General features: G+C 47.0%; 1 protein-coding gene across 2 annotated transcripts; it reads left to right on the top strand.

Moving 5' to 3' along the window:
• Positions 1 to 93: 93 nt before the first annotated feature.
• On the top strand, positions 94 to 12,564 carry LOC127070319 (uncharacterized). 2 transcript variants are annotated; one of them, XM_051008120.1, is made up of 3 exons: positions 94 to 2,129; positions 3,750 to 7,731; positions 12,158 to 12,564. In XM_051008120.1, the coding sequence occupies exon 2, from the start codon at positions 6,466 to 6,468 to the stop codon at positions 7,693 to 7,695; it is 1,230 nt and encodes a 409-aa protein (XP_050864077.1). In that variant the 5' UTR covers positions 94 to 2,129; positions 3,750 to 6,465; the 3' UTR covers positions 7,696 to 7,731; positions 12,158 to 12,564. The 2 variants fall into 2 exon arrangements, 1 of the variants encoding a protein (XP_050864077.1); XR_007784463.1 differs by lacking the exon at positions 3,750 to 7,731.
• Positions 12,565 to 12,625: the final 61 nt, after the last annotated feature.

Below are 12,625 nucleotides of genomic sequence, written 5' to 3'. Positions count from 1 at the left end.
GCTGCTGCTGCTGCTGCTGCTGATGCCGATGCTGATGCCGATGGTGATGCTGGTGGTGGAAGTGGCAGTGGTAGTGGTGGTGGCGATGGAGGAGGATGGTCCGGCACTCGAGGAAGCCGGGGCATCTACAGCGCCGACGCCTGCTTTCGTACCGACCACCAGTCCGGTCGATAACGCCACGGCAACCCCCGGCTGCTTCCGACTCTCCTCTTCCACCCCCACTTACGCCTACACTTACTCGTCTCTCTTCTCTTCTCTTCTCTTCGCTTCTCTTCTCTTCTCTTCTCGTTTCGTCTCGTCTCGTCTCGTCTCCTCCTCGCGTGCTCTACTTCGTCTTCTACCACCGATGCTGATGCTGCTGGCGCGCACCTCTCGCCTTCTGGGTCCTATCTGGAAGCAGCTCGAAAAGAGCGAGCGAGACGACACGAAGGCTTTCCTTTCGTTCCTCTTTGAGCTATTCGACGCGATCCAAAGACCATGACGAAAGTCAGCCTGGATGGATAACCACGACTACTACCACTTAGCTACCCTACTCTCCTCCGATCCATCCATACACCGTGTCGTTCGTTTCAACGTTCGAACCTTTCCCTTCGTCGAGGTTCGAGCGATCAAACCATTTGTCCGTCTATACTTGCTCTCTTTCAATCTTTCCTCTCTCTCTCTCTCTCGCGCGCTCTATCTCCTTAGGACGGCCTGATAACTTTTTCTTACCTTATATCGATCGAAAGAGTCAAAGAAGGAATTAATTAACGACTTCTCGCGGCATCGCTGGAATTTCACTGCCTCCGGCGAGCAGACCGTTCGGAACGGCCAAGTAATTCAGCTCACCGCTTGAAACGACCAGCAGTCGGTGGAACCGAAACGAAGCGGAAAATTTGATTAACTTCGGATAGAGTTCTTCCTTTGGATAGGACCGAGAATCGAAGGGATCGAATTAACGACGAAAGACTTCTCCGTCGGATTTTCTCGACGACTCTTTCTCTTTCTCTCTCTCTCTCTCTCTGATCCTTTGATTGACTTTAAAGAGAAAGCCTCGTCAAAGACTCGACAGACCGAAACCCCTGACAAGGCTCGACGTTTAACGAAGTATAACACGACGGTAGCAGTAATACGGGAATCGCTCCTATATGACTCGTTGAAAGTGTTTTATTTGATTTTTAAGAAAACAATACGTCTGTCTACGACGAACTCTTTAACGTCGGATGGGAATCGTGAACGCCGGAGGATAATAAAAAGAGTTCGGAGAGAGAGAGAGAAGGAGAATCGAAATAACAATTTCGTCCGGTGCGATGCCCGAAGCGCGAACGTGCGCGAGAACGTGGCTCGACGGAAATTGCCTCGTTATCGTCGACGTCTCCGTTATTTACGACCCTTAACGAGCGAAAGCTTACGCTCGCTTCTCTTCTACTCGTCAGAGAGCCAACGCCGAGACACGGCTACCCTCTTTTCTTTCGTCCGCCTCCTCCTCCTCCTCCTTCTTCTTCTTCCTCTTCTCCTTTTTTCTCTTCGACCCTTTCCTATTTTCTTTCCTTCCCCTTCCGCCAAAACTCCCTCCTCGACCGCTCCGCTCCTCGCGAGATTACCGCGAGATTAATTATGGTCAGTTTCGTTCTCGTCGCATACCATTCTCAACGACGAGATCCTACTTCCCTTTTTCGAGGAGTACGACGAGGCAACTTTTTCCTTGGTCCAACCTCAACCCCGTTTCTATCCTCGTCGATCAAACCGTGATTATAAATTGAAAAGGACCGAGGAAAAAAAAAGAAAAAAGAGGGTCGTTTAGTCCGCGTCGAGCACGCGATACGATCTCGCTTGTTTCAAGAGGTTTGTGGGAGAGAGAGAGAGAGAGAGAGAGACGGGGGGAGGGAGGGAGGAAGAAAGAAAAAGGACGAGTGGCGAAAGTAAACGATCGAGAAATCGGATACGAGCAATTTACGCTGTAAAGAAGCACCGTTAATTAACGTGTAACTCGAGAGTAGTTAATTTGTAAACATCCTACCGCCAAGGACCGAAGAGGAAAAGAGAGAGAACGATGAAACTAGGAAGGAAAATCCGCTCGATTTACGTTGCCGCGCGTCGTCCTGACGCTTTTATGGCGTTCGAGCATGAAAGTGCGTCGACGCTTCGAGGTGAGATTAATAAGAAGAAGGCGGAGCGTTTCGTAACGTTAAAACTCTTATACCGCTCGGCTTCGAGCCCTTTCATTATTTAATCCTCGTCCCTCTTTGGTTTTACTCGGCATGGCTCGTTTTAAACGTGCAATAGCTTTGAACTCGCAAATCGTTTTAACGGCAAAAGCTGCGACAAGGAGAGTAGCCGAGAAAAAGCTGATTTATGACTCGTCCTTTCCTTCTCCCTTCTCGCGTAGCGAAAAAATCATACTCTTGTTTCTTCGAACGGTTCACGCTCGGGTCTTGCCTCGGCGAAAAGCAATGGCTGAATGCGCTGCGCCAGAAATCTCTCTGACGGAAAGAAATTCGATAACCGGCCGCAGTCCGTTCGCCGATCGAGAGCCCGTACGTTTCTCTATCCGAAATAACTAGGCCGCAAACAAACGCGTGCGACGCGCTAACAACGCGATTTATGCGGGCGCGAATCAAACGCTATCGAGCGCGTACCGACGCGTACGAACGAGCGCGGATTCGTGTGGCTCGGCATCTCCTGGTCGGGAATTTTCCTTGCTTATTATCGAACGATCGCTCTCGTTCGATAATTCGGTTAGGCGTTCCATCGCTTTTATTTACTAGATTTTCGCGAGATGCTTTAACAAGGGCGACGCTCAAAGAAAATTCTTCGATAACGTAAAAATAACTGAATAACCGTCGAAAGTAAAAAGTGCGTTATCGAGGAAAAAAAAAGCGGAGCGGGAGAGGCGAGAGACGGAAAGGAAAAATAATAATCGTTTTCCTAGGGACGTGAAAGCTTCGCATCGATGGTTTCTTCGTGTCGGTCTACGTTAGAGCAACCAACGTAAAAGCTTTCCGGGGGTGCCGATATAAATCGGCCCGCGAAAAGAGTAAATCGCGCGCGCGAGTTGCCTCTCTCTCTCTCCTTCTCGGGGACAAAAGTTTTATAGCTCGATGGCCGCGGTGCGGCCACGGTTCAGTGATTCTTGCCCTCCGCGAGAAATCTCCGCTGCTATCAAAATAAACGCTTTACCATCGATTAGGACAAACTTTTACCGTTTTCGAGATATCGAGTCTGTTTTATTCGTAAGACAGAGAGAGAGAGAGAGAGAGAGAGAGAGAGAGAGAGTAAAGAGGAGAAATAAATTTTTGATTTATTAACGCGTCGTTGATCGCTCTTTGAACAACGAAGGGAAACAAAGACGTACGACCCTGTTAGAAATTGGAACTTTCAAAGTTGAGCGTAGATTTTAGACCGGCTACAAAAGGACAAAGGTCGTAAAGTATGAAATTTAAATAAGGCCAGACAACAATAGGTGCACTCAAGCAACCACCGAGCTCCCGGATTCTATCTCGTGAAGCCAGTTGGATGGCGACTGCGCGTTAGATAATTTATCTATACATAAGATATATTTCTATCCGTCAGAGCATTTCACGCACGAAACTATCCACCTATCGCTCCTCCAATTTGCAAAATCTCCTTCTTCCCGCGATCGAGGGAAGGAAGAGAGAGGGAGAGCGACGACGAACGGGAAATAAAATCAAACTCGCGTATATTTTACCCTCGTCGTTATTTCTACCGCAGAGAGATATAGGAGACTATAAAATTATTTCATTTCCTAGGAATCGGAAGTGGATACTTTCGGGACGAAAAGCAAAAGCGTAGGAACGAGTCGTAAAAATTCGCAGGACTCGAAATACGAGTATCTTTTTCTAAACATCCTTTCGAGCAATGGAGATAACGCGATAATGAATGGCCGTGTACGAAGGTACGTACGTACGTACGAAATAAAAGGGAACAAAAATGGATGACGGAAAAGAAGGTGAATAGAGGGAACGTTCGCGGAGCGGTCGGGAAATATAAATCGATGCCACGTCCGAGGGAAAGCATGGCCTCGCAGACACGATCGTCTTGACGACTCCGCTGCAATAATATACGAGCGTCGTAAATTTTACCAAGAGGTTACTTTACCGAATAGTAACTTTCTCCTTGCTACCAGCTCCTATCGGCGTTGCGTTCTTCGCCGTCCTTTCTACCTTTTTACCTCGATTCTCGCAAAATGTTCGCGAAGAGTCGTTGAAGATCTCGGGGGAAAAAAAAGGGAGAGCAAAATTAGGAAAAAAATCGCTCGACGATCGATCGCTCCGACAAAAGGTTTCTTTGCGATCTTCGATCCTTCGGTCCGTAGAGAAAATCGTATACGCTGTATGTAGGAGCGTGCATGGCATTACGACGGTTAATCCCTTAAATATAAATCGAGAGGAAAGGAGGAAACGCGTTCGTCGTTCGCTTCGAACGCGTCTACCGGGTAACTGCTTGGCCGTTCGATAAGATCGTTGCTAGGATCGAGCTCGTTACATAGACGATAAGGCAGACATCGTTACTCGGTTGGCAGTACTTCCGGAAATATATCAACGACAGGTGGTACGACAAGCGGAAACGTAAACTGATCGTGACATACGACACGTGGCTTAATCGCGTCGGACTATGACGTTCCACGAACGAACGTGCGCGATTCCGCCGTTTCTACCCGATAGTCACCGATTTAACTAAGATTTCCGATCTTAATTGCGACCTTACGCTCGTTTTCGAACCGAAAATAAATGTGTCCTGGATAAATCGCGTGGAAACGTGGACGAAGCATCGAACGAGTTTTACTCGAGTCGACGATTCGAGCAGCGAGCGTATCGTCCTCGCCTTAACGACCCGACGTTTCGATTACGACGATAATATCGATAACGAGCGTCGAAGGAAAGATACGAATGACGTCGAAAATATTCTCGATAGGTGGTAACCTCGACTCGACGTAGGTAAACATTCGTTCGAGTTTGCAAACTTATTTATGCGTTCGAATCGGTCGATGAAACTCCAAAGTGTTGTTCTTAAAATCGATAAAATATTTCTCCGAAGCAATTCCAATGGCACGGGAGAAAACGTACCGTTAAGCTACACCGTTGGATTTCCTTCTCTCTTTCGGAGTTTCTCGTAGACTCGAGCTGGGACGAGAAAGGAGAGATAAAGAGTAGGTAAAGGAAAAAGATAAAGGAATGGGAAAAGAAAAGGAAAAGGAGAAAGAAAAAGAAAAAAAGTCGATGAAAAAGGTGGCGGAAAAAGGGCGAATGGCAGCCTCGGAGATACAGTCCACGGTGTAGCAGGGAAGGGAAGATTTTCGGACCGGAGATTGGCCCTCGTAAAGTTCGCTTGGGAAGAACGCCAGACTTTGGCGAGAGCGAAGCACGTGGAACGACGAATCGCAGCCTCGAGTCCGGTTTCGAATTTAAGCCTTCCTTCCAATCGTCCGCACGTTCCTTTTCCTTCTATCGAAAATAGTCTCGGTCTCGTTCTTATTTCCACTTAATTATTTCCCCTTGTCTTCGTCCACGTAGTTGGGAATCGCGAAACGGAGTTGAAACCGTGCGAACGGAATCGCGTCCGTTTCGCTATCGAAATGAAATGGGATTCGGTTGCTATATATAGGTGTGCTGTGTACACTTACGTACGTATATATATATATATATATATATATATATATAATCTACGAACATACATAGCGCGCGGCTTTCCCGCAAATTACAAACGATTAATCCGCGCTAACGAAGCGGAACGTCGAGAGGTAAATAAGTAGCTCTCGCGTAAGATGTTTCTAATTCGAAACTTGCTAAAACTTGCCGTTAATGATGCGTGCTTAAATCATACCTTCGCGTAGCATCGATTCGGAAACGTTCTACCTCATAATATATTTCGAAATATTCGGCACGTAGGAACGCGAGAGCTACGATTCGAGGAAAGCGAAAGCTTTTTTCACCAATCGCCGAAGCAATTTTTCCCGTCGAGTCGACTACCTGCCATGTCCATTTAAAGTTTGAAAAGCGTATACCGTAAAAGCCGAAGGCGGGGAGTCCGTCGGGTAAGGATCCTATCGGACAGGATTATACACTTTGTACACTTTTGCCACGATGACTAATCGACGCAACGTACCTAGGTATACCGAGGAAATATATCGAGGATCCCTCGCAAAGGCCTAGTCAGTCTGTCGTGCGGTTCTACCACGAGAAAATCCATTTCGAACGCGTCGCTTTGCGGTCCTGGAAATCCAATTCCATCCATTCGACGTCTTTATATTCCTCTCTCTCTCTCCCTCCCACTCTCCCTCATCCCTGTCGACACGAATCGCGGTGCACCACCGTTCTCACGCTTGTTAATCGTTATCGTTGCGATCGATCGGACGAGAATTATCAAGAGTGAAAGTATTTAAACGAAATTTATCCTTAAAATATCGTACTTTGGAAGGAATCATCGGTTTGATTTTCTTTCTCTCGCGTGACGTAAACGAGTTTGATGGATCAAGGAAAAGATGACGCGAGGCGAGAAAAGAGGACAAAGCGAAAATGTGCTTATGCACCGTGCTTGAAAATACGAAACGCGAGGATGAGGAGCTTTGTACGGGAATTACCGTCGTCGTCGTCGGTCTTGCTGCGACTCCTCCTTATACTCCTCTTGATCGCGCACCACGGACGAGCCGAGACGGAAGAGAGTAACGACGATCCTATCGCTTCGTTGCACAAGACCTTGAAATACTGGCGTTGGATCTACGAGACTTACCGCGAGGAAATAAAGTTGGGTTATTGCTGGGCCGATTATCTTCTCGGATCGAGCGACATCGAGACTGATTTCATCTCGCGTATCATTGAGAACGAGTTAACGAACTTGAAGGAAACGTCGATTCGAAGAAAATGCGAAAACGATTCGAGATACTGCGAAGACGATTTTTCTTATGGAAATCCTTCCCAGTACGGTGTTAACGCTAAATCATCGTTTCGTCGGAATTACGTAGAAGAAGAAAGCTCGAAAAAGGATTTCGAGGAAATTTCTCGAGCGAATATCGAGGAAAGATATCCTTCCGAGCGAACGACGATCGATCAGAAAGATAATTCGGAAAATGGTTTAAACCATTGGCCGACGCTCCCGAATTATCCTTCTCAATTTACTTGGAGATCGAGCGATAAACGTTCGCGTCGTCGAAGCGACCACGAAGATGCTGCTGTTCCCGAATCCGTCAAAGTGGCTTATCAAGGATATTCCGTAAAACCGAAAGTTTTCTCCTCGTTAAGTAAAAAGTTAACCGTGGATCGTGAATCTTCCTCGAGCGAAACATCATCCTCGACGGATACGGACGCAGCCGGGCGTTTGAGATTTTTACCCTCTCGAAAAGTTTCCGATCGAGATAAAGGGATGGCTCGTGAATCCTCGTATATAAGCGATCGCGAAGGAACAACGGCAACGGAGACGACTAGGTCGTTATCCGTAGAGAAATATGGACGCAAACTGGACACTTTGAACGGTATCGTCGACCAAGGTCAAGATCGACGATCTTTGAGAGAGAATTCGAAAGCTCCAAGAGATCGATCGACGACGATCGAGCATCCAATTTTTATCGAGATTTTCAGGACTTTAACCGTATTAGTCCGCGTGGGTCAACTGATAATAGAGATCGTAGACTCGAGCGAGGTTCTCAGATGTACCAGAAACTATATCTTGAAGAAGACGATCGAGTGGATAGACGCATAGAGATGGACGCGATCGAGAGAAAGAGATCGTGTTTTTGTAAGTTCCAAAATAATACGTAGTAACAGTATTAAGGCGAAAAACGATTAAACGCGTTTCTATATCGATTTTCATAAAAACCTGTACCCGATGAAAGGATTCGAGCTTTTACGTTCTTATCGAGATAATTCGAACGAGTCGTATTAATCGGAAATTATATCGAATAGAGAAACCGGTACGTCTCCTTACTAATTTAACAACGATCTACGGTGTATTCGAGGCTGATCCGATTTACATAACGAATAATCCATATCCTCGTAGCCCGTTGTTAGCGGATGACGTATCACGGGGACTCGGCACGTTTACCATTGTATCTCGTGGGATACGAGAGGGTTAGCGATCGTTTAGACCGATATACTCGAATTCACGAGGAAGGGACGCGAGCGAGCTACCTCGACGGAATTGGTTCGCCTTCGAGATGCACAATTAAGAGGCACACGATCGTGCTCAAAGAGAACGGATCGAACCTTCGAGAGAGAGCGAGAGAGGGTGAGACGAGGAATGTAAGAGGGATGAACGGGGAAAGAGGCGTCGATGGGTCTACGCTAGTAGTCGATAGTCGGAACGCAAGGAATGAATTTTTGAAACCACCTGTTGCTATAACCGCTGCCTTTCCGCTTAGACTTCCTCTTTCTCTTTCTCTTTCTCTTTCTCTTCCTCTTCCTCTTCCTCTTCCCCTTCCTCTTCCCCTTCCTCTTCCCCTTCCTCTTCCTCCTCCTCGGCAGCATTCCCCGTCATCGGTGTCGTCCCCGCGAAACTCGCCCCTCGGACTCGGATCGATTTCGAATATGAAACAACGAGCTAGCTTGCGAATCGAACTTCTCCTAGAGAGTTTCGGAGTCACGAAACATCTCTTCGTTCTTCGTCGAGAAGAAGACGAGCACTGACCGTTCCAGCACCGGCTAGAGAATGGTTGAGTGAAACGAGCTCGTAGTCTTTGGGGTTTGCGCAAACATCGCTAGCTGCATAGAGGACAGCTTTCAAAGGGTCCGAGCGTTCTAAGAAAATGAAAAACGAGGCCTCGGTTATAGAGAGAAGAATAGAAGGACGGATCGCAAAGAGCCCTGCCGATGCTACTGCTTTTCTACGACCCAGGGTGCGCGGAGAGAGAGAAAAGGTTCGCGCGGAAGCGGTTGCGAAACGGAAAGAGAAAAGAACGAAACGGAGGGAAATAGAAGCGATCAATTATGTAGGTGGTCGGTATTCGCGCGAAACGGAGCCCTTTTCCCTCGCGGTTTGTTGACATTACGAAGCCGCTCTCGTACACGTTCTCTCGACGACGACGACGACGAAGAAGAGGAAGAAGAAGAAAGTAGCTGGAAAGAGGAGGATCGTTGGGAGGATCTCGTAGGTACTCGCACGCGACTTTCTAAAAACATCGCGCTCGGCTCCATTCAAAGAGATATTCATTATTAAGAATCTCTTAAGCAGAGAGAAAGGAAACTCGCGACGCTCGAAATAAGAACGGCGATAGGGAAAAGGGAAGGCGCATGAAAGCTCCCTCGTACGTTCTTTCGCGTCTTTCGCGAGAAAGGCAGTCCGCTTCCCCTATCTATTTCCTATTTTCCTGGCTTTTCATCGGGCCTTTCAATCTTGATATACCTACCGGCTACTCGTACGACGACCGCGTATCGAAGAAGCGACACGTATCGCGTATCTTTGGAGTACAAACATCCGCGCGGAGGACCTTACTCTTCGATATTTCATTCTTAATTAGAAGGAACGAGCGAAGAACGTCGAGAGGAAGATCCGGTCGGTTTTTTAATAGCTACTCTCCTCTCTGTCCTTCGTATCTCGAATCGTTTAAAAGATATTCCACTGCTTGAGACGTATGCATTTCCCTTGATATATTTGGGTACGTCCCTTTTCAACGCTCCTAGGTACCTTCTCTCGTTTCCTCCCTAATAGGTATAACGTTCTCCAGGTCGCGAGGATCGGATTAATCAACGAAATCTATTAGAAAAGACGTCAGCTACTTTTCTCGCGAGTCTCTTCCCATTCGATTTTCAAGGACGACGTCTCTCTCTCTCTCTCTCTCTCTCTCTCTCTCGAGGCAGTCTCTCGTATTCGAAAGACTTTGATATCGTCCCGGACAAATCTCCTTACGAGTTTTCCTCTATCTCGAGGCTCGTATAATACCTTCTTCCTCCTCTTCGCCTACCTCTCCGCGATAACATTAATGAAATTCTATCGCGCGTTAAGAGACTCATTGTCAGTCTCGTCTTCTCAGCTTTCCATCGATCGCTTGCGTCGGCGTTGCCCTAATAAGATTCTTGAAATTTTGTTTCCTTCCCTTTCTTTTTTTTTCGTTTCTCTCGTTCCACGTAGAAAACCGCTAAACCGAGCAAGGTGAACGTGCGTTTTCTCCATTTTCGAGCACCGCTTTTCCTTGATGGAAAAAGGGTCGTGCCAAGCGAAGGTATATCTCCGTTTAACGAGAAGAAGGAAAAGTTTCGAACGAGCTCTCCACGCGCGCGTCCTTTAGCGTAAATGAAAAATCCCAAAGAGCTTGTGAGGCTCGTTAGCGATCCTTCGCAAGTTCGATTCATAGACGCTCGGACGCGATAAACGTTTAATCGAATCCCTTTCGGCTTAAGAGAAAGAGAGAAGAAATCCTTTGTTCTCGTCGCGCGCGAGAAAAAGGAGGAGAGTTTAGCCTACGCTCGATATCCATTAATTAATGAAAGGGAACCGCGGAATTTAATTCCGTTGCGTCTCGTGGAAGAGGCTAAAGAAGGAGATCGAAGAAACAAAAGTCCAAGAAGAAAGACTAAATGGACGAGAAAGAAGATCGGGAAGAAGGAAATAACGAGGCTGGAAAAGATTCCGTGAAAAGGGAAATGTCGGCGGGGCTCGTCGATTCGTCCGCTCGAACGAAGAACGATCGGAGAAGGTAACGTGCGAAGCGAGCGAAGACGAGGAAGCTTAAGGCCGATTTTCTAACGGTTTACGCCAGCAACGAGTACAGCCGTGACTCTTGACCGATTTTCGCGAACAAGATCCCATTTCGAGGACGAATGGATCGAAGCGAGAAGGATCGGGACTCCGTTGAATTTTTCAGAGCTTCGTTTTCTTCGAAAAGAGGAACGAAAAAGGAAGGAGAAGAAAGAACAGATCGCGTCTATATGCAATAATGTTCGTTCGAAGACAACTCGAGCATCGGAACGAAGCTTTTTTTACAGGCGCTATCGGTTTTCGTATAAAACGCTTAACGCGAAACGATCGTTCGCACGCGTAAACCGATGCTCCTCCGATTCATTAAAAACGCGGTCGTACTTTGCCCATACACTCCTGTCGCCTAGAGTCACACGCTCTCTAAGAACGAGAGACACGACACGGTTAACGTCATCCTTCTCCGATGCGACGGACAGGAATGCGATTTTCCTCGGTTCGAGGAAGAGTCCTAGAAACAGCCATCTTCCTTAGCAGAGAAACTAAGGCGCTCGATAATTCGATATAAAGGACGCGAGAATGCCTGCGCGAGCCCTCTTTACGACTAACTCCACGACGATTAGATCCGATATTAGATTTTCAGCTTCGACGATTCGACGAAGACCGAAGAGAAAGAGAGACTCGAGAAGAGGAATGTCGGAAGGGCACGCAAAATATGTCTTCGTTCTCTCCAGCCTTTCCTTTTACCTTTTTCCATCAGTCCTATAATAAAGGAGGAATTTACTATATACGAGTATCTACGTACGTACCTTTAGGCTCTTCCCTCGAAAGGACAATGACTACCGAAGAAACGCTTTTTTCATCGACGTCCTTCTGAAAGAGTAAAAGAGGAGAAAAAGGAAGGAGAGAGAAAAGAAAAGAGAAAGAAGAAAAAAGAGAAAGGAGCAGAGAGACGGAAAGAAGCGAAGAGAAAAAAAAAGGGAGATAAAAATAAACGAACGGTCGAGGTCATTGTATCCACCACGGAGGAAGAGAATTTTCAGCTCGAATTTCTCCGCGTCGGCCGTCGCGGGCAAGAGCCCGAGATTAACGCGAAGCGCGTTCCATTTTACGCGCTTGACCATAAAAACGACTTTTTACAGCGAGACCCTTAATGAATTCGATCAAGTACCGCGGCCGACTGAATAAAAAGGAAAAGGAGAGCAACGTCTGTCACCCGGCCAATGTGGTTTCATAGTTTAACGCGTAATAATGCCACGGTGTACCATGCGACGAGCGATCTGTGAAATCGAACGAACACTCTTCTACTCTTTTTCCGTCGAATTCAATATTCGTCCATTCGATATTTTTCGAACGGACCTTGCCGCCGCTCTCGAAAAATATCGACCGTTGACCATCTGTCGTCCGATATCGTAGCAATTACGAAAACTTTTGATTTTTCGAAATTGCTTTCGGATATTTTCGACCCTCGTTTTCGATACTCGCTCGACGATCGATGTTAGTTATAGAAAATTGGAAACGATTCTATTTCCAGGCCACCTGTTGGCAGAGAAGACGTAAACTCGCCCGCAAACAATGACGGGGAGGACCGAGGAGGAACAGGACGAGAAGCGGAAAGAGAAGTAAGAAGAAGGAGGTGGAGGAGGAGCAGGAGGAGCAGGAGGAGCAGGAGGACAATTCCAAAGCTTCGACCGTCAAACAAATCGTTGGGCTCTCCGTTGATTAAACGTTTTATTAGTTAAACGAACTATTAGTCTCTCTCTCTCCCTCCCCTTATCTTCGATAATCCGTAAATTGTATCAACGTCGAAACAGCAGATCCTCTTTGCAAAGATTTTTCTGTAAAGCCCTCGAACGTCCGAACACAACGTCCCTTCTTTTTTCCTTTTCAGCTCGATCGGCTTGAAAGCACGATTTGCAATTCCGATGGCGAGACACACGGGACAGGTCGTTCGCTCTTCGAAAAATCACGAGTAAACGAGTTCATCGGAGAGACAGAGCGA

Source organism: Vespula vulgaris, chromosome 18, assembly GCF_905475345.1.
Source record: "Vespula vulgaris chromosome 18, iyVesVulg1.1, whole genome shotgun sequence".
NCBI lineage: Eukaryota > Metazoa > Arthropoda > Insecta > Hymenoptera > Vespidae > Vespula > Vespula vulgaris.
The sequence above is the reverse complement of the archived record's forward strand: the minus strand, read 5'-3'. Positions and strand labels throughout refer to the sequence as shown.

Coding starts and splice junctions, on each gene's coding strand:
- LOC127070319 (XM_051008120.1), top strand. CDS start 6,466: ATGGATCAAGGAAAAGATGACGCGAGGCGAGAAAAGAGGACAAAGCGA.